This window comes from Galeopterus variegatus, unplaced genomic scaffold (genome assembly GCF_000696425.1).
Source record: "Galeopterus variegatus unplaced genomic scaffold, G_variegatus-3.0.2 Scaffold4729, whole genome shotgun sequence".
NCBI lineage: Eukaryota > Metazoa > Chordata > Mammalia > Dermoptera > Cynocephalidae > Galeopterus > Galeopterus variegatus.
Window position 1 is genome coordinate 149,495 of NW_007730840.1, and position 21,910 is coordinate 171,404.

The window sequence follows — 21,910 nt, forward strand, 5'->3', positions numbered from 1 at the left end:
AGTAATTCTTTATATTAAAATTTCCCTGTTGAAATTACTGTGTGGTTTTTCTGACTGGGCCCTTACTGATACAACCACCAATATACAGTTGCTATTACTGCAAAAAAAATGAAACATTTTAAAGATACATTTTCAGAATTATTGTTAAAAGAATAGATGTTAAAAGACCTAAGATAGAAAATTTAAGAAAATCAGGAGAGAAAAATGTATCATATGAGTTGGGAGGCAGCCAGGAAATGTACATATTCTTTTCTTAACTTGAACTTTAAATTATCCTGAATGTTTCAGATCTTTCAAATCTTAAAATAATTATTTAGCCATATTTCTAAAACAGAAGGTTTCTCTTTGTAACTGGTAAAGTGTAAAGGATGTCTTTTTATTACACTCAGTCAGCTGTTTATAGCTTTATCATTCAGTAGGTAAGTTTCCCTGTAACCATTCTTATGGACCAAACATTCTACAGATAAAATAAAGATTGTTATTTGAAGCAATAATTAAAATAGTTACCCAAGAGTTCCAAAATTATGTAATTCTTAGATATTTCTTGATCTTCTGGTGAGAAGGATTATTCGTTTATGCTAATTTTTAAATTAAAAACCATTTAAAATTTTCTCTGTATTTCAGACATAGTCACATGACAGTTGTTTGGTTGCCTGTGTCTAAAAAAGTTCTAAATGCAACTAAATTTTCTAAAAGACTAAATTTCAAATTCTTAAGAAAATAAGAAAATGAAGCTTGGTAGCTTTAGTCACATAATTCTTAGTATTAAAATAAATAACTGTTTTAAATGTTAAGATAATATACTAATGTTACATGTAAAAAAAGTAACTTTCTCAGTTAACTCAGACATTATATATGACACATGCTTTTCCTATAGACTGCGGAAAGAAAACAGAGCCAAAGGCAAGAGCACTTTATAAAGAACTTGTTCTGAGTGCATGAAAACTTTTTCATATGGCTGGTCCCACTGACCCTAAGAGTTATATAACTGGATGTTTTGTCCTTAGTAATTAGGGATTAAAAACTCCAACTGAATAAGGCAAACTGTTGGGAAACATGACTTGGAACAACCTTACTCCTCTAAGAAATCCTTTTTGTCCAAGTACAGCTGACTACTTCTAGTTTTATGTCCTCAATATCACGTCCACTTTCACGCTTAACTATACTACTACTATAGTATCTATCAGATTACATAATTATTATTTATTTACTAACAATTAATTGTATACTTTCCAATACTCATGTGGACAAGATCAAAGTCAACTGGGTGGGGAGTATACTGTGCCTAATGACAATACTTTATATCACTGTACCTAGTGTAATGCCTAGCACAGAGTAGTAGTTTTGTGTTATAATGTTATCTCCATAAGAAAATTTGATAACAGTACAATAAAAAAATGTTCACAATATTTTAGGGAAAAAAGAATGAAACTGACAGTATTTTGTTTCTACATAAAATTAGCCTATTAAAAAGTAATCATTCCCAAAAAACTAAAAACTAATGGTGAAAGTAAATATAATAAAATAGGCTAGTTGAGAGAAGCTCATTCTAGGTGATCAAATAAGAGTACTATTTTTTCACTATCTTCTACAAAATTTTTAAATATAAAAAAATACATCTTCCTTTAATACTTTTTTTGGTTTTGTTTTGTTTTGTTTGTTTTGTTTTTGTTTTTGTGACCGGCAAGGGGATCATAACCCTTGGCTTGGTGCTGCCCACACTGCACTCAGCCAGTGAGCACACTGGCCAGTCCTATATAGGATCCGAACCTGCGGCCTCGGAGCTCCCAGTGCCGCACTCTCCTGAGTGAGCCACGGGGTCGGCCCCCCTCTAATTCTTTTAATATTCCTTCTAAATGTTTAAAATTAAAATAATTAAACATGACTGCTCATAAAATGAAGTTGTTATGTACAGAATGTCATGATACACAAGTCTGAACAAGACTCACAGGGATTCAAAACTCTCTTTTAGAACACCGGTAATCAAACTTAAATAATGTATGTCATTAATTCTGCTGTGAATACCTACATCTCAACATGCTCTTTTTTTTTTTTTTTTGTCTTTTTCCGTGTCCGGCAGTGGATCGCAACCCTCAGTGTTGCCCCCGCACCGGACCGGGGACCGGCAACGGGATTGCAACCCTCGGTGTTGCTCCCGCGCCTCGCTCAGCCAGTGAGCGGGAACCGGTCTGTATGTGGGATCCGAACCCTCGGGCGGGAGCGCTGCCGCACCTCCCAAGCGGCGCACTTATCCAGTGTGCCACCGGGCCGGCCCTCAACATGCTCTTAAATACAAAAGAAAGTACCCAATGTGGAGAAACCCTAGCTTCACAAATAGTAAAAATTAAAAAGCTATTTCTAACACGCTAGAGATAGATAAACCACAGTGGTAAGACTATTCATTTACTGAGATACCCTTATGATGAAGAAAAAAAAAAATCACATTGTCTTTTTTCCCCCCAATGTAATTCAGATAATCTCAATTGCGGCAAGTATCATCCACTAGAATAAAATAAAGCATATTCTAATTTCCTAAAGCTAAGGCTAAATGAAATCTTATGTTTCCCTAGGGAAACCAAGGGACCTACATGGAATAACTTCTAAATTATACAATTAACTTTAGCAAAATAAGGAGGATATTCTATTACAAATGTCCATTCCATGACTGTTTACAATTTCTTCATCTCTAGCTTCTTGATTTTCTTCTCTCATTAAATTATAGAGTTTTTAAACCACTTTACCTTTCTGCTGTAAGGATTACTAATTACTAACTTGGTATCATCTGAGCCAGATAAAATATATTCTCCAGTGTCATTCCAACAGATTGTATTAACCTAAAAAGAAAGCAAAAAAGACATGTAAGTAAACTGAACATAAAAAGAAGTATGTCATCTTTCACTTACCTGATGGTACAAAATTTATATCACTAATAATAACATCATATTTACAATAAAAAGTATTAAACAGTTTACACATTGAAAAAACAGACTACCAGTTTCAAGTTCCACATATAAGAAACTTGGAAGTCACCACTCCAAACTCATAACAAGTAAAATGCTGAAAAGAATACAAAATCAACAACTCCTCTTATATCCTTCAAAAGAGGTGAGGACATGGGACAAAATGCTGTCCCCAAGATTGGAGAGACTGACAGGTAAATAAAGGGAGTCTTGGCTTGCCAGGGCAGAGACTCACCAGCTGTTCTGAAACCTCTGTGGGAAACAGTGCCAGGGTAGGAAAACCTGGACTATAACTGACAAATTGCTGGAAGCTTGGAAAGGATGAGTCTGACTGTTAACTCCAGAGGTACCCAGTCATTGGGTGGAGGGGAGCAAACTTTTGTGAATTTTAACTTCAGAGACACAACCAGGTTCTCACAATAAATTTCAGAGAAAAATCCCCCAGTGTACCCAGCAGTGTGAGGGAACCATTTTGAAATTCACTAGTGTACTCTGTTCTTCTCAACAAGGTCTGCCCTCAGGAGAAGCTATTTAACTCCAGCCTAATCCACTGGGGTTTTATTAGAACCCAAGTAACCTAGGGGAAAACAAATACCCAACTCCAGCCAGCTCTAGCCTTCCATATAGGGGAAGGAAAATACCCAACTCCAGCTCACTCTACTGCCCTTCCCATTTAAGAAGCAAGGGCAATAAGGGGGACTGAGAATCTTTTGTGAAGGTCATAGCCCAGAGACATTGGCTCGCTAAGACACAGAGTCCTAACTATGGGACTACAGAATACTTCTTCCCCTACAACTTACTTAGTAAAGACCTATTTAAACCAGTTTCTTTACCCAGTATGTCATGCCCAGCCATTAAGAAGAAATTACAGGACATAATAAAAGGTAAAAAAAACAATCTGAAAAGACAGCTAGCTTCAGAACCAAACACAGGGATGCTGGAACTATCAGACAGGAAATTTGAAACAACTATAATTAATACACTAAGGGCTCTAATGATAAAAGTGAACAGCACGTAAAAACAGATGAGCAATGTAAGCAGAGAGATGAAAATTCTAGGAAAGAATAAAAAAGAAATATTAAAGATTAAAAAATGCTGTAAAAGAAGTAAAGGATGCCTTCGTAAAAACAGATGAGCAATGTAAGCAGAGAGATGAAAATTCTACGAAAGAATAAAAAAGAAATATTAAAGATTAAAAAATGCTGTAAAAGAAGTAAAGGATGCCTTCAATGGGCTTCTTAGTAGACTGGACACGTTGAGGAAAGAATCACTGACTTTGAGGATATATCACTAGAAGCCTACAAAACTGAAAAGCAAAGAGAATAAAGACTGAAAAACAAAAAGAATACCCAAGGACTGTGAGAAGACTACAAAAGGTATAACCTACATTGAATAGGAATATAAGAAGGAGAAGAGAGAAAAGAAGAAATATTTGAAACATAATAACTGAGAATTTCTGCAAATTAATGACAGACATCAAACCACAAATCCAGGAAGTTCACAGAACACCAAGCACGATAAACAGCCAAAGAAGTATACCTAAGCATATCGTTTTCAAACTAAAAAAAAAAAAAAAAATCAAAGGTAGATAGATACCTTACCTATAGAGAAATAAAGGTGAGAGTTACATTCAACTCAAAAAGTATGTAAGCAAGAAGAGAGTGGAGTGAAATAAAGCACTGAGAGGAAAAAAACCCCACCAACTTGAAATTCTGTACCCTGCAAAATTATCCTTCAAAAATGAATCAGAAATAAAAGTTTTTCTCAGACAAACATTGGGAGAATTTGTTGCCAGTAGACCAACCTTGCAAAAATGTTAAAAGAAGTTCGTTAGAGAACTAAAAAATAATATAGGTCAGAAACTTGGATCTACATAAAGAAAGGAAGAGCACTGAAGGAGAAATAAGTGAAGATAAGAGAAAAACTTTTATTTTACTTATTCTTAATTGATCTAAAAGATTACTATTGTTCAAAATAATAGCAAAAATATATTTGATTAAGAGAAAAACTTTTATTTTACTTATTCTTAATTGATCTAAAAGATTATTATTGTTCAAAATAATAGCAAAAATATATTTGATTATGCATGCTTATGTATATATCACATAATATATTAAAATATGTTTATGTATGCTAATAAATAAGTGAAATGAATGATAGCAATGATATAAGGTACAGGAGGGAGGATTTAGGATGGTTTTTTACTCACACTACCTGCGAAATGGTATAGTATTATTTGAAACAAAGTGGACTTTGATTAGTTATATACCTATATTGCAAACTCTAGAGCAACCACTAAAAAAGTTTTAAAAAGAAGTATAACTGATAAATACTAAGGAAGGAGGGAAAATGAAATCATATGAATGCTCACTTAAAAGCACAAGAGACAGAACAGTGTGAGACAAAAACAGAAACAAAGAACAAGGGCTACAAATAGAAAACAGTAACAAATGTAGTAGATATTAATACAACTATATCAATAATCACTCTGAACATCAATGTTCTAATGCACCAATTAAAAAACAGAGAGAATGGATCAAAAAACAAGACCCAAATATATGTTGTCTACAAAAAACCCACATTAAATATAAAGACACATGTAGATTAAAAGTAAATGGATGGAGAAAAATATACCATGCTAACACTCATCAAAAGAAAGTAGTAGTTATATTAATTTCAGATGAAGCAGACTTCAAAGCAAGGAAAGTTATCAGGGAAAAAGAAAGCCACTTCATAATGGTGAATGAGGTCATTTCTCCAAGAAGACATAACAATCCCATAACATGTATGTGCATAGTAACAACAGTACATCAAACTACATCAGGCAAAAACTGATATAACTGCAAGGAGAAATAGATGAATCCACTAACATACCTGGAGACTTCAACACCCCTGTATCAGAAATAGATCCAGCAGGCAGAAAATCAGTAAGGACACAGCTGAACTGAACACCACCATCAATTTTCTGTATATAATTGATATTTACAGACTGCTTCATCCAACAACAGCAGAATACACAGTCTTCTCAAGCTCACATGGAACATTTACCAAGAAAGATCACATTCTGAGCCTTAAAACACACTTTAACAAATTTAACAGAAATCATACAGCATCTGTTCTCAGACCACAGTAAAATTAAACTAGAAATCAGTACCAGAAAGATAACTGGAAAATCCCAAAATACATGGGGGTTAAACAACACACTTTGAAATAACACAAGAATCAGAGAAAAAAATCTCAAGGGAAATTATAAAATGTTTTTAACTAAATGAAAATCAAAACACAACAAATCAAAATTTGTGGGGTGCAGAAAAAGAAATTCTTACAGGAAAACTGACACTTAAAAAAGGTTTAAAATCAATAATTTAAGTTCCCACCTTAGAAAACTAGAAAAAGAAAAGCAAGTTAAATCCAAAAATTAGTGCAAAAATCAATGAAACTGAAAACAGGAAACAAATAAAGAAAATCGATTAAATGAAAAGTGGTTCTTTAAAAAGATCAATAAAATTGATTAGCCACGCTTACTAAGAAAAAAAGAAAGAAGACACAAGTTACTAGCATCAAAAATGAAAGTAAGTTCATCTTTAAATATCCCATGAACACTAACGGATAATACAGAAATGCTATGAACAACTCTATGCTGACATATTTGATAACCTAGATGAAACAGACCAATTCCTTGAAAGACACAACCTGCCAAAAATCACATAAGAGGAAACAGACTATCTGAAAAGGCCAATATCTAATAAGGAAATTTGAATCAATAATTAACCACCTTCCAAAACAGGAAGCAACAGACACAGATGAGTTCACTGGTGAAGTCTAACAAACATTTAAGAAAAACATCATACCAATTCTCTATAATCGCTTTCAGAAGATATAAGTAGAGGAAACAATTCCTAACTCATTCTATGAAACTAGCATTAGTCTAATACCAGAACAAGACAAAGATATTACAAGAAAACTACAGACCAATATCTCCCATGAACATAGATGCAAAAATCCATAACAGAATATTAGCAAATTGAATCCAACAATGTATAAAAAGAATTATATACCACAACTAAGTGGGATATATCCCAGGTATGCAAGGCTTGTTCAACATTCAAAAATCAATTAATGTAATCCATCACATCAACAGGCTAAAGAAGAAAAAAAATCACACAATCATTATCAGATGCAGAAAAAGCATTTGACAAAATCTAACACTCATTTGTAATTAAAAACTCTCAGTAGAGTAGAAATAGAGTAGGACTTCCTCAGCTTAATAAAAGCCTATAGCTAACATCAAACTTAATAGTGAGAATCTAGAAGCTTTCCCACTAATAACAAGAACAAGGCAAGGATTTACCCTCTCACCACTTCTTTTCAACATTGTACTAGAAGTCCTACGTAATGCAATAAAACAAGAAAAGGAAACAAAAGGTAAGCAAATTGGGAAGGAATAAATAAAACTTTCTTTGTTTGCAGATGACAAGATCGATCATTTATATAGAAAATCCAGAAGAATAAAGAAAATAAAACAAACAAAAAAACACTCCTGGAACTAATAAGTAATTACAGAAATTTTAGGATACAAGGTTAATATACAAAAGTCCATTGTTTTCCTGCACACCATCAATGAACAAGTAAAATATAAAATTAAAAACATGGCACCATTTACATTTGCACTCCAAAAAATGTAATACTTAGGTATAAACCTAAGAAAATGTGTACAAGATCTTTATGAGGAAAACTGCAAAACTCTAGTGAAAGAAACCAAAAAAGAATTAAATAAATGGAGAGCTATACTTTGTTTATGGATAGGAAGATTCAATATTTTCAAGATGTCAATTCCTTCCAACTTAATCTATAGATTCAGTCACAATTCCAGTAAGTTATTTTGTGGATAGCAACAAACTGATACTAAAATTTATAGAAGCCAAAGAATCAGGATAGCCAACACAGTACTCCCAAGTTGGAGAACTGACACTATCCAAATGCAAGACTTACTGTAAAACTACAGTAATTAAGACTGTACAGTATTGGCAAAAGAACAGACAAATAGATCAATGGAACAGAATTCACAGCCCACATAAATACAGTAACTGATCTTTGACAAAGAAGAAAAGACAATACAACGGAGATAGTCTTTTCAACAAATGGGGTTGGAATAACTGGATAGCCACAAGAAAAAAATATCGGTCTAGACGTAGACCTTACACCCTTCACAAAAATAAATTCAAAATGGATCACAAACCTAAATGTAAAATGTAAAACTACAAAACTCCTAGAAGATAACGCAGGAAAAAACTTACATGACCTTGGGTATGACAATGACTTATTAGATACAACACCAAAGGCATGATCCATGGAAGAAATAATTGATAAGCTGGACTTGCTTAAAATTAAAAATTTCTGCCCTGTAAAAGATAATTTCAAGAAAATGAGAAGACAAGCCACAGACTGGGGGGAAATATTTGCAAAAGACACATCTGATAAAGTACTGTTATTCAAAATATACAAAGAGCTCTTAAAACTCAACAATAAGAAAACAACCCAATTAAAAAATGGGCCAAAGGCCTTAATGGACACCTCACCAAACAAGATATGTAGCATATGTGTATGCCACGCTATATGCAAACAGGCATATGAAAAGATGCTCCATCATATCATGTCATCAGGGAAAGGTAAATTAAAACAAGGAGACTATACATATATCAGAATGGCCAAAAATACAGAACACTGACAACACCAAATACCGGTGATGATATGGAGCAACAGGAACACTCATTCACTGCTGGTGGGAAAGCAACATAGTACAAGGACTTTAGAAAAGAGCCAACAATTTCTTACTAAACTAAACATACTCTAACCACATGATACAGCAATCATGCTCCTTGGTACTTACCCAAAGAAGCCGAAAATATGTCCACACTAAAACCTATATATCGATGTTTATGACAACTTTATTCATAATGGCCAAAACTTAGAAGCAATTAACATGTTGTTCAGTGGGTGAATGGATAAATTGTGGTACAGCCATACAATAACATATTATTCAGTGCTAAAAAGAAACACATGGAGTAAATGCAAATTACTAAGTGAAAGAAGCTAATCTGAAAAGGCTACATTCTATGTGATTCCAACTATATGATATTCTGGAAAAGGCAAAACTATGGAGACTTTAAAAAGACCAGTGGTTGTCAGAGGTTGGGGAGGGGAGGGATGAATAGACAGAGCACAGAGGATTTTTAAAGCAGTGAAATAACTCTGTATGATACTATAATGGTGGATACATATCATTATATGTATCTAAACCCATAGAATGTCCAAAACCAAGAGTAAACCCTAATGTAGTCAACTGTGTACTTTGGGTGATTATGATGTGTCGATGTAAGTTCATAAATTGTAACAAATATACCACTCTGGTGGGGGATGTTGATAGTGGGAGAGGCTAAGCACGTATATCAGCAGGGGGTATATGGGAAATCTCTGTACCTTCCTCTCAATTTTGCTGTGAATCTAAAACTTCTTTAACAAAAAAAAGTCTTTAAAAAAATGATATCCACTTCCATTTAGCAAACATAATGTTCTCACATTTCACAATGAAATGTCTGTATCATTAAGTTTATTGTTTAAATTTGCTATTATAATTCACTTTGTATCCAAAGACTTAAACCAAGTCATCTAAAAAAAAATTACAAAAACTTACTTCAAAGCTACATTAATCAGGACTGTGTCATACTGGCAAAAACAGAGACATGATCTATGGAATGACACTGAAAGTCCAGAAATAAACTCATACACTTATAGTCAAGTGATTTTTGACAAGTGGTGCACGATGATTCAATGAAAGAAAAGCCTTTTTCAAAACAAATGGTGCTGGAACTACTAGATATCCACAAGCAAAACAATGAAGTTGGACCTCTACTTCATGCCATATACAAAAATTAACTGAAAATAGATCAAAGATGTAAACTTAAGATCTAAAACTATAAAACTCTTAGAAGAAAATATAGGTGTAAATCTTCATGACCTTTGATTAAGCCACAGTTTCTTAAATATGACACCAAAATCCCAAACAAACAAAATGAAGAGAAATTAAATTTCATTAAAATTAAAAACTTTTGTAAACCAAAGGATACTACTAAGAAACTAAAAAGACAACCCACAGAATGTATAGCTGCAAATCATATATCTGATAAGGGTCTAGAGTATCCAGAATATATAAACACAACTCAACAACAAAAAAATAAACAACCCAATTAAAAAAAATAGGTAAAGGATTTGAATGGACATTTCTCTAAAGAATATATATGAATTACTAATACACACATAAACATCATTAACATAAACGCACATGCTCATAGAGAAATGAAAACCATAACCACAATGAATTACCATTTCACACCCATTAGGATGATTATAATAATATACTAAAAAACCCAGAACAGAAAATAACAAGAGTTGACAAGCAAGGATGCCGAGAAATTGCAACCCTATACATTATTGTTAGGAACGTAAAACAGTACAGCTCTTTGAAAAACAGTTTGACAGTTCCTCAAAAAGTGAAACAGACTTACCATACAATCCAGCAATTCCACAATATAGTCAAGAGAAATGAAAACTTACATCACATAAAAGCTTATACACAAACATTAATAGTCGAGTTATTAATAGACAAAAAGTGGAAACAACCTAAATATCCAACAAGTGATGAACAGATAAACAAAATGTAATATATCTGTACAATGAAATATTTATTCAGTCATAAAAAGGAATGAAATACTGATACATGCTACAACATGGATATACCTTGAAAACATTACACTAAGTGAAAAAAGCATGACATTAAAGGCCACATATTGTATAACACTATTTATATGAACTGTCCACAACAGGCATATCCGTAGACAGAAAGTAGATTAGTGATTGCTAATTACTAGGTGGAAGGAGAATGGAAAGTGACTGATAATTAATATTCTTTTTAAGATGATGAAAACACACTAGAATCAGATAGTGGTGAGGGCTGCACAACTTTACAAATATACTAAAAACACCAAACTATACACTTCAAATGGGTGAGTTTTATAGAGCATAAAGTATATTTAAACTAAAAAGAAAAAAGCAGACCTATACTGTCAGTCAAGATGGAGTAACAAGGACTAGACTTACCATCATGCCTAAAATAACTAAAAAATGGCAAAATATACATTCTTTGTTACTGCACAGAAAACATTTATCAATACAGACAATATTCTGGGCACAAAACAAATCTTAATATATTTAAAAGACTACAAATCATAGAAGGTATGTTCTCTGATCAAAATGGAATTAAATTAGAAATCACTGACACAAAGTTATGTTTGAAAACCATGAAGTAATAGATGGTCATAGAAATAACAAATGGTAAAAAAGAAATTACAAAATAAATTACAAAGTATTTTGAACAGAATAAAAATAAAAACACATCATATCTCAATTTATGGGTCTCAGCTAAAGCAGTACTTAGAAGGAAATTTATAATACCAAAACACCTATATTAGAAAAGATAAAAGTCTCACATCAATGACCCCAGCTTACATTCAAAAAACTATTAAAAAAAAAAGAAAGAGCAAATGAAACCCAGAAGCTGCAGAAGATTTCAAATAATAAGTATCCAGTACTTAGAAGGAAATTTATAATACCAAAACACCTATATTAGAAAAGATAAAAGTCTCACATCAATGACCCCAGCTTACATTAAAAAAACTATTAAAAAAAAAAAGAAAGAGCAAATGAAACCCAGAAGCTGCAGAAGATTTCAAATAATAAGTATCAGAGCAGAAATCAAAGAAACGGAAAACAATGGAAAAAATTAATAAAACCAGAGGCTGATCCTTTGAGAAGACAAAATTAATAAGCCTCTGGACAGACTAATCAGGAAGAAAAGGGGGAGGGGAGATAGTACATATTACCAATATCAGGAATGAGAGAGGTAGTATCATACACCACAAATTCTACAAATATTTAAAGACATAAGCAAAATATTATGGACAATTTTATGTGAATAATTCAACAATTTCTATAAAATAGATAAACTCCTCAGAGCACACATATTAAACAAAATTCAATTAAGACAGAGAAACCCTGAATAGTGTAGTATTTTTATTAAAGAAATGTAACTGTATTCAGACATTTCCCACAAAGAAAATCCAGCCCCAGATGGCTATACTGGTAAATTATGCCAAACATTTAAAAAATAAATGACAACAATTCTGCTCAAAGTTTTTTGGAAAATTGAAGAGGTCAAAATACTTACCAACTGATTGGTACAAAAAAAGAAAACTACAGACCAATATCCTTAATGAATATATATGCAAAAATTCTAAAACAAAATTTCAGCAAATTGAATAAAACAATATATATAAAAAAAATAATACATCATCACCAAGTGGGGTTCATTTCTGTAATGCAAGATTAGCTTAACACTCAAAAATTAATGTAATTCACAATATTAGACTAAAAAAAATCATATAATCATTTCAACAACTGCAGAAAAGACAGTTGACAAAATCCAACAATTCCTGATAATAGCTCACAGCTTTTAGGTTTACACATGGGGTTGAAATGATATGATATCTAGGATTCGCTTTAAAATATTTCAGTGGGGGGTGAGGGGGAGAAAAAGTAAATAAAATAGAAAAAAAGATGTGGCAAAATCTTGATGACTGCTAAGTCCAAGTGATGACTATATAAAAAGTATGTTTGAAATTTTTATAAAGACTGTGATTTGGACCTGTTATATTTGGTGTGCCCGTTAGACATGCAAAATCAGGAACATTTAGAAAGTTAGAGATATGAATCTGGTGTTCTGGGAAGAGGTAGAAGTCATGGGTTTTTTTGTTTGTTTTAGCCACAGGATTGGATTGGGTCACTTAGCACTGGATAGAAAAGAGGGTGGGAGGTGCCAGGACAGTCTTTGTGCACCCAACTTCTGAAAGTCAAGAAGTGGAGGAGTCAGCCAAGAAAACAAACAAGATGCAATGAGCTAATAGGATAGGAAGAAAACCAAGAGAGTGTGGTGTTAGCAAAAACCAAGAGAAAAAGTATTTCTAAAAAGAAGACATGTTCAACCAATGTCTAAAATATCTGAGAAGTGACCACTAGATTTGTAGATATCAAAGGCACTAGTGACATTCACAAAAGCAGTTTCAGCAGAGAGAATGAGATGGAAGTCATTTGATAACATTACAAAAACTCATCTGTACTTTAAAAAATCTTGGATACACTTTTCTAAATTCAAAATATATTTTTATGTTTTAAAGTAAAACTTTATTCTCCTATTTTATTATAGTTAGTCACAACCCCTGATGAGTGGGGCATTTCATCACACATTTAAACAGTATTAAAGCCTTTCATACTCTAGAATTAACTATTACTTACACAGCCATCATGCACATTTAGGGTTGCTTCAAGTTTTAATCTTTGGATAAATTCTCTTCTTCCTGTTTAAAAAGAAAGAAAGAACTAAATATATCATCCAATTTATTGGTGAGAAATGTGTAACAGTGAAGTTAAGAGGCTAGGACCTGGCATAATAAGGTAGATTCAAGCTCTAATTTCATCTCCACCATTTATAAACTGAGTGATACTGGGCAAATTAACCTCCTCCTAAGCCCTAGTTTCCTCATGTGGCTATTTTAAGTACTAAATGATTCAAGGACAGAAAGGGCTTAACATAGTGTCTGGAACACAGCAAACACACAAATGTTTCTTCATTCATTCATTCATTCAACAAATTTATTTATTGAGACCTCACTCTGTTCCAGGTAATGTTCTAGAAGGTAAGAATACAGTAGTAAAATAAAACAGAAAAAGATCTCTGCCCTCCTGTGAAAGGAGAAAGACAATAAATAGTACGTCAGTTGATTAAAATACTATATGAAAAAATAAAGCAGGAAAAGGGGGATAAAACAGAGCTGGAGGTAGGAGAAAGGTCTTCAATTTTAAATAGGGTGACAGAACTGATCCTCCACAGAGCACCAAAAATATACACTGGGGAAAGAACAGCTTCGTCAATAACTGGTTCTACGAAAACTGGATATCCATATGTAGAAGAATGAAACTAGACCTGTACCTCTCACCATATGCCAAAATCAACTCAAACTAGATTAAAGAATTAAATATAAGACCAGAAACTATAAAACTGTTACAAGAAAACATAGGGGAAACACTTCAGGATGTAGGACTGGGCAGTGACTTTATGAATAAGACCCCAAGAGCACAGACAACAAACAAAAATAAATAAATGGGATTATAACTAACTATAAAGCTTATGCACAGTAAAGGAAACAATCAACAGAATGAAAAGACAACCTACAGAATGGGAGGAAATATTTGCAAACTATAAATCCAATGAGGGATTAATATTCAGAATATACAAGGAACTCGTACAATTTAACAGTAAAAAAACCCAAATAATCTGATTAAAAAATGGGCAAAGGAGCTGCATAGACATTTCTCAAAGGAAGACATACAAATGGCCAACTACATGAAAAAATGCTCAACATCACTACGCATCAGGGAAACGCAAATCAAAACCACTTTGAAGGCTGGCTGGTTAGCTCAGTCAGAGCACCGTGTTATAACACCAAGGTCAAGGGTTCAGATCCCCATACCAGCCAGCCACCAAAAAAACCCAAAACAAAACCAAAACCACTTTGAGATACCATCTCACCCCAGTTAGGCTGGCTGTTATCAAAAAGACAGAGAATAACAAATGATGGCAAAGATGCAGATAAAGGGGAACCTTTCTACACTGTTGATGGAACTGTACATTAGTACAGCCACTACAGGAAACAGTATGAAGGTTTCTCAACAACTACAGATAGAACTAGCATACGATCTGGCAATCCCACAACCCAGTATATACCCAATACAGCAATCCAGTATATATGACAATCCAGTATATACCCAAAGGAATGGAAATCATCATGTCAAAGGGATACATGCACTCCCACGTTTATCGCAGCTCTATTTACAATAGCCAAGTTATGGAACCAACCTAAATGTCCATTGATGGATGACTGGATAAGGAAAATGTGGTATATACACACAATGGAATACTACTCAGCCATAAGAAAGAATGAAATACTGCCACTCGCAGCAACATGGGTGAGCTTGGAGAAAATTATGTTAAGTGAAATAAGCCAGGCATGGAAAGAGAAATATCACATGTCCTCACTCATAAGTGAGAGCTAAAAAATAATTAAATAAATAAGAAAGAAAGAGAGAGAGAGAGAAACAACCACCACAATAACACATTGAACTTTCAGAAGTAGAAAATAGAACTGTGGTTGCTAGAAGTGGGGAAGGGGAAGAGGGAGGGGTTTAGCAGAAAATCGGTTAATGAACAGAACGAATGATTACATGGTGTAATGATGAATAAGCTAATTATCCTGATTTAACCATCACATATTGTATACAAGTATTGAAAGTCAACTCCATACCCCACAAATATGTATAATCAGTTATGTTTCAATAATAATAAAAAAAAACCCAGCAAAATAAACAAACAAATAAATACACAGGGTGGCAGGGCTGGATGGTTAGCTCAGTTGGTTAGAACATGGTGTTATAACACCAAGGTCAAGGGTTCAGATCCCTGTTCCAGCCAGGTGCCAACAAAACAGTGATAGAAGCCAACTATTTTTAAACATATCTCAATTTCAAAAATGTTAAAAATCTTGGGCCGGCCCTGTGGCTCACTCGGGAGAGTGCGGTGCTGATAACACCAAGGCCAAGGGTTCGGATCCCACATAGGGATGGCCGGTTAGCTCACTGGGTGAGCATGGTGCTGATAACACCAAGTCAAGGGTTAAGATCCCCTTACCGGTCATCTTTAAAAAAAAAAAAAAAAAAAAGTTAAAAATCTTATTTATTTATTTATTTTTTGAATTGAAACATAATCGATTATACATATTTATAAGGTACAGAGTTGACTATAAGATTCGTGTATAGTATGTGATGATCAAGTCAATATTATTAGCCTGTTCCTCATTACAAATCGTAATTATTCTTTGTGTAGAAATGTTAAAATATTTTAAAGTTAATTTTACAATGATGAAATGTGGCAACAAAAATAAAGTCAGCCTAAAAGCCCATCAATAGCAAAATAGTTAAAATATTGCAAAAATATAATAGGTTCCTTCTTTCAAAAAGAGAAATGTCTCCCTCTAAAAAATGAATCACCTTTACTAAAGATAGATCAAAAGCATGTTTATTCAGAAGCTATAATGAAAGGAAGCAGAATTTATGAGGAAAAGCAATAATTAACTAAATAATTAGGCTGATAAGATTGCTAATAAAGTTGACTATACTCTATACCATCACAAAGGACAGATTTCTCTGTTATGTTTTCTTGCCATTTAACATAAAGATTAAGATGCTCTTGAAGCCAATTTGTTTTATTTCTTTCTCCTTGTTTATAACTGGTAAAATGGCTAGGTAAAGGATGAACATACAAGTAAAAAAGTAAATTATGGGGGTTTTTTTGAGAGGGGAATGCTCTATAGTTTCTAAATTTATTGCAATAAAACAAACGAGAGAAATTCAGTAAAGTATTTTTATGAACTAAGTTGTACTTTATATAATTAACTGTTCAAATCTGATTTTTGGTTTTAAAAGATGCTAAACTATAGTAAACATACAATTTTTTAAAAAATCATTTCTTTTCAACCAAAGTCAGGCTTGGTAATCTTGATGAGTTATAAATTAGAGTTAAGAAACAAGGTATTTGGATTAAAATTATGATAACAATTAGAACTCATTAAAATGCTAAAGTATTGGAAATATTTTTTTCCAAATTTTTAAAATCTGGGTTTGAAAACACAGCTCTAGCCATTTCAAATAAATGGACATGAGAGAATAGAAGATAAAGTAAGTTTTCCAGCAAGAACTCTTATATATGAAATTTGTACATATGAGTATAAATATGCACTGAGACATGATATAGTTAAATAGATGGCTCCTGAATTATATTTTTGTATGTGACTTTGAAGATAAAACCGATCTGCTTTGTCCAGACATTCCATAAAGTATGCTTCTAGAGCAAACTACCACAAACATTTTCTACCCTTTTAGTAATTAAATGCACTACCAAGAAATAGAAGCTAAAAGCCACCATAAAACAAGAACTGTAAGTTAAAAAAACTGAGCTCCCTCAATTACAATAAAAATAAACTCATGTCTGAATGCTAATAAAAACTGTCAAGGGTCTAGCAAGATAACCAATTTGCATGTCACCATTTCTTGGATGATAGCAGAAGACAGAAGAATCCTAAGTCAGAGGCAAAGGATTTTACTACTCAGCACAACAAGCAGTGTGAGCTTCAGGTTTGCACCAGTTTCCCTTGCCCCCAAGTCCTATAGAGCAACTCGGAGAAACCTGGGTGGATTCTGTGCATGCAATGGGTTTGAATCACAACTGAGAAACCATGAACTGAAGAAACTCAAATCTTATATCAAGAAAACCTGTAGGACCTTCGTCCTGAAGGGAGGCATTATCTTTATTATACTGGACAATAAATAAACTTGCCCTCTGCTCCAGAGGGAGATACTGTATTTTCCAAGGCTACTGACTGTATAAACATCATTAAAAAGATAGTCGAAAACAAAGCAGCTATTGATTGTCTCTGCTCACAAGATGTGCAGAAATCCGAAAGAGCCACTGAGAATCCTCTCCCAACAATTAACAGCTGTTACGGATAAACTTACCATTGTGGCCTCTTACTCAAGTCTTTCTGCACCCTAAGATGCATCTTATAATTCCATCTCTACTCTGACATTCCAGTCTATATTAATAGACTATAAGCTCCATAAGAAGAGGGATAGTATACACTTTTATTTTCCCAAGTACCCCAAGTGCCTAGCACAATGTAGGCATTCAATATTCATTTACTGAATCAGTGAATAAATAATTGGGTAATATCCATTCTGTTCTGTAATCTGCATTTTCATTCAATACATGGCAAATATCTATCTTTCAGTGACAATAAATAAAGAGCTACTGCTCATTTTTAATGGTTGTATAACTTAACAGCTTTGTAATTTTATTCACATACCTATTTCCCCTACTAGACTATGAGATGCTTGGGGCAAGAAACGTTGGACCTAGGTTTAAATATCTAACTTGAAACATACTACATGTATGCTTGGCAAAACTTAACCTCTCAAAACCTTAGTTTTACATTTATAAAAGTGGGAATAATACCACGAACTTTACAGGTTTATTGTGTGGCATAAGTAGTATATGCAAAACTCCTAAATGTGCCTGATAATACTGTAGACACAAAATTAATTCTCTCCCTACGTACATGGGGATTGTTCTAAGTTAATGCTGTCTGAAAAGAAAGACAATGATAAGACTTCATTTAAAAAAACATGACTTCATTAAAGGAGTTGAGGTAAAAGGGAAAAGAATAAGGCTAGTGATACTGAGAAGCAGAGATGGAAAAGCACTTTAACAAAATTTTTATTCCACTTTTACTTGACCTTATTGTCCTCTGAGTTACTTTTCTTTAATGTCAAACTTTCCAGTCACCTACATATACTGCCTTTCCTAGCTTACTGTTAGATCTTCCTTGTTCTGATTTGTCTCTGTGTTAGTCAGATCAGGCTGCTTCAACAAAGTATCTTTGAGTAGCTTATAAAGATACTTTGGGTAGGTGAAAAACAACAGAAATTTATTTCTCACAGTACTGGAGGTTGGAAAGTCCAAGGTCAAGGCACAGCAGATTCGGTGTCCAGTAAGGGCTAGTTCCTCATAGACAGCATCTTTTTTCTGTGTCCTCACTTGGAAGAGAAGCAAACAAGTTCCACAGGGCCTCTTTTTTAAGGGCACTAATTTCACTCATGAGAGCTCCACCCTCACGATCTAATCACTTCCCAAATCACCTCTTAATACCATCACCTTGGGGATTAGGATTTCAACATATGAATTTTGGAGACACACAAACATTCAGACCATGGCAGTCCCTTTTGGCCCCTCCTCTCCATTGGTTTTGTTCTCAGAAATCATGGGTGACCAGTAAATCCAATCATCTCTTTCAAGGCACATTTTTCATGACTTTATCTGTCACAGCTGATGTTGTCTCCTTGAAAAATGCAGATGCTCCTTGGACCTACCATGGGGTTATGTCCTGATAAACTCATCATAAATCGAAAATATCGTTAAGTCAAAAATATGCATTTAATACACCTAACCTACCAAAAACATCACAGCTTAACATAGCCTACCTCAAATGTGTCTGGAACACTTAAAATTAGCCTACAATTGGGCAAAATCACCTAACACAAAGCCTATTTTATCATAAGGCATTGAATGCCTCACGTAATTTATTGAATACTGTACTAAAAGTGAAAAACGGAATGGTTTTATGGGTACTCCAAGTACAGTTTCTACTAAATGTGTATCACTTTCACAACACTGTAAAGTCAAAAAATCCTAAGTCAAACCATAAGTTGGGGACTATAATTCTCTTTAGCTCCCACGGCATCTTACCAGATAACCAGGAGAACTGACCAAAGTGTACAAACCCCTCCCAGGAGAGACAGGATACATAACTATTTCATCTTTGGCAGAACATAGGACAAAGCAGTGACTGCCACTAAAGTATATAAGAAAAAGAAAACAGAAAATTTAAATGAATGCTTAAAGGCCAACTGTGGGCTAGAGAGACTAGAATCTCTGGGAACCCTGGACATAGGCAGAGTCTGCAATCAGTCATCAGCTCTTTTCTATGAGCTTCCACCGAGTACTCATAAGAAACAGTGAAAAAAGAGCAGGGGACCTGAGAGAGCCTCTGTATGGCAGGACAAATAAATGAAACTCTACTCACTTTCCAGACCATTCTCTCTGGGAAGCAAATGTCTTAAGCCATTGGGGAAAACCCTAGCAAACAGGGCCTCAGTAAAGGTTCACTACCTCTGAGAGAGTCAGGAAACCCTCACATCCCTGTTTCAGGCAAAGGCAAACTGACCCAAGGAAGGGGCATAAACTGCTTATCCTTAAGGGAAGAGCAGGGAACAGCCTCCCATCCCTACTATGAAACCAACACTGAACAACAAGCAAAACAGTTAAATATGGTGGTTCTGAAATATGTCAACTTGGCCAGACTGAACCACGTTTCCCAGAATTCCTTCCCTGGAATGTTTCTGGTTAGGTTGAGTCACCATCTGACAAAGGTCTAGTACCTAAAATACATAAAGAATTCTCAAAATTCAACAGTTGGGAAAAAAAATAATAATCCAAATAGAAAATAAGCAAAATACATTAAGAGACATTTCACTGAAAATATACAGATGGCAAATAAGCACATGAAAAGATGTTCAACATCATTAGCCATTAGGGAAATGCAAATTAAAACCACAATGAGTTATCACTACATACCTATAATAATAGCTAAAATTTACAACAGTGATAACAAAAATGCTAGAGAAGATACAAAGAAACTGGATTACCTATCTCTGGCTGACAGAAATGTAAAATGGTACTGGAAGAATATGGCAATTTCTTACAAAATTAAAGAATGTGCTTACCATACAGCCCAGTAACTGATTCTTGGGCATTTATCCCAGAAAAATGAAAACTTATTTTCATACAAAAATCTGTACATAAATGTTAGTAACACCTATATTATTAACAGCCAAAAACTGGAAACAATCCAAATATCCAACAACAGGAAAATGGTTAAACAGTCATATATCCATACTATTGACTGCTATTCAACAATAAAAAGGAATAAACTATTGATACATGCAACAATTCGGATTAATCTCAAGAGAATTATACTGAGTGAAAAAAGCCAATCTCAAAAGGTTACAAACTGTCATTTATAAAGTTACATAGAAATGTTGCCTATTGTCTATATAACATTCTTGAAGTGGCAAAATTGTAGAGATGGAGAACAGATCCATGTTTGCCAGGGATGAGCAAGGGGGAGGAAAGGACATGACCGCAGCTATAAAAGGTTATTGCAAGAGATCCTTGTGATGGAAAAGTTTGGTATCTTAACCACATTAATCTATTAAAATGAGGTAATTAAAATAAATATTAATCTATTAAAATTAATTAAAATTAATCTGTTGAACTGCATGGGATTAAATACACACATGCATGCATGGAACACTAGTGACATCTGAATGAGGTTCATGGATTATATCTACGTCAATTTCTTGGCTGTGACATTGTGCTATAGTTGTTACCACTGGGGGAAACTGGTTGAAGGGTATATGAGATCTCTGTATTATTTCTTAGAACTGTATATGAATCTACAATTAGCTCAAAATAAAAAGGTTTTAAAAGTATCAAAAAAAAAATCTTCCCACAAAGACAGCACAGATGGCTTCAATAATGAAATTTATCAGACATTTAAGGAAAAAGTAAGTTCAATTCTTCACAAACTCTTAAGAAAAAGAGAAAAAACAAATCCCAACTCATTTATGAGGCCAGCATTATCTTGATACCAAAACCAGGTAAAACTAATACCAGAAAACTATAGACTAATATCCTTTACGAACAGGCACTAAATTCTTACCAAAATTTAAGCCAGCGAGACCTGAAAAAGAATCTACCACAACCAAGAGGGATTTTGCCCAGGAACTGAATGTTGGTTCAATATTCAAAAATCGATCAATATGTCAATATATCATATTAACAGTAAAAGAAAAATCATACAATCATCTCAACAGATGCAGGAAAAAAACCCTAACAAAATTCAACCGCCAGTCAAGATAAGTACTCAGCAATTTGGGATAGAAGAGAATGTCCTCAATCTGATAAAGAGTATCTACAAAAAAACCTATAGCTAACAACATACATAACAGTGAAAGACAATGTTTTCTATCTAAAATCAGGAATGAGGAAAGGATGTCCACTCTCATCTACTTCCATTAAAAATTCTATTAAGTCCTGCCCAGTGCAATTA

The 21,910-nt window shown here is 33.8% G+C and overlaps 1 protein-coding gene across 3 annotated transcripts in view; it reads right to left on the minus strand.

Moving 5' to 3' along the window:
* DCAF6 (DDB1 and CUL4 associated factor 6) overlaps nucleotides 1-21,910 on the minus strand; it is a 126,522-nt gene that overhangs the window by 97,843 nt on the left and 6,769 nt on the right. For all 3 annotated transcript variants that reach the window (XM_008588228.1, XM_008588227.1, XM_008588229.1), the window contains exons 2-3: nucleotides 13,368-13,429; nucleotides 2,742-2,834 (exon numbers count right to left, since the gene is read on the minus strand). In XM_008588228.1, coding sequence (XP_008586450.1) covers nucleotides 2,742-2,834; nucleotides 13,368-13,429 — 155 coding nt within the window. The remainder of the gene's footprint in view (nucleotides 1-2,741; nucleotides 2,835-13,367; nucleotides 13,430-21,910) is intronic.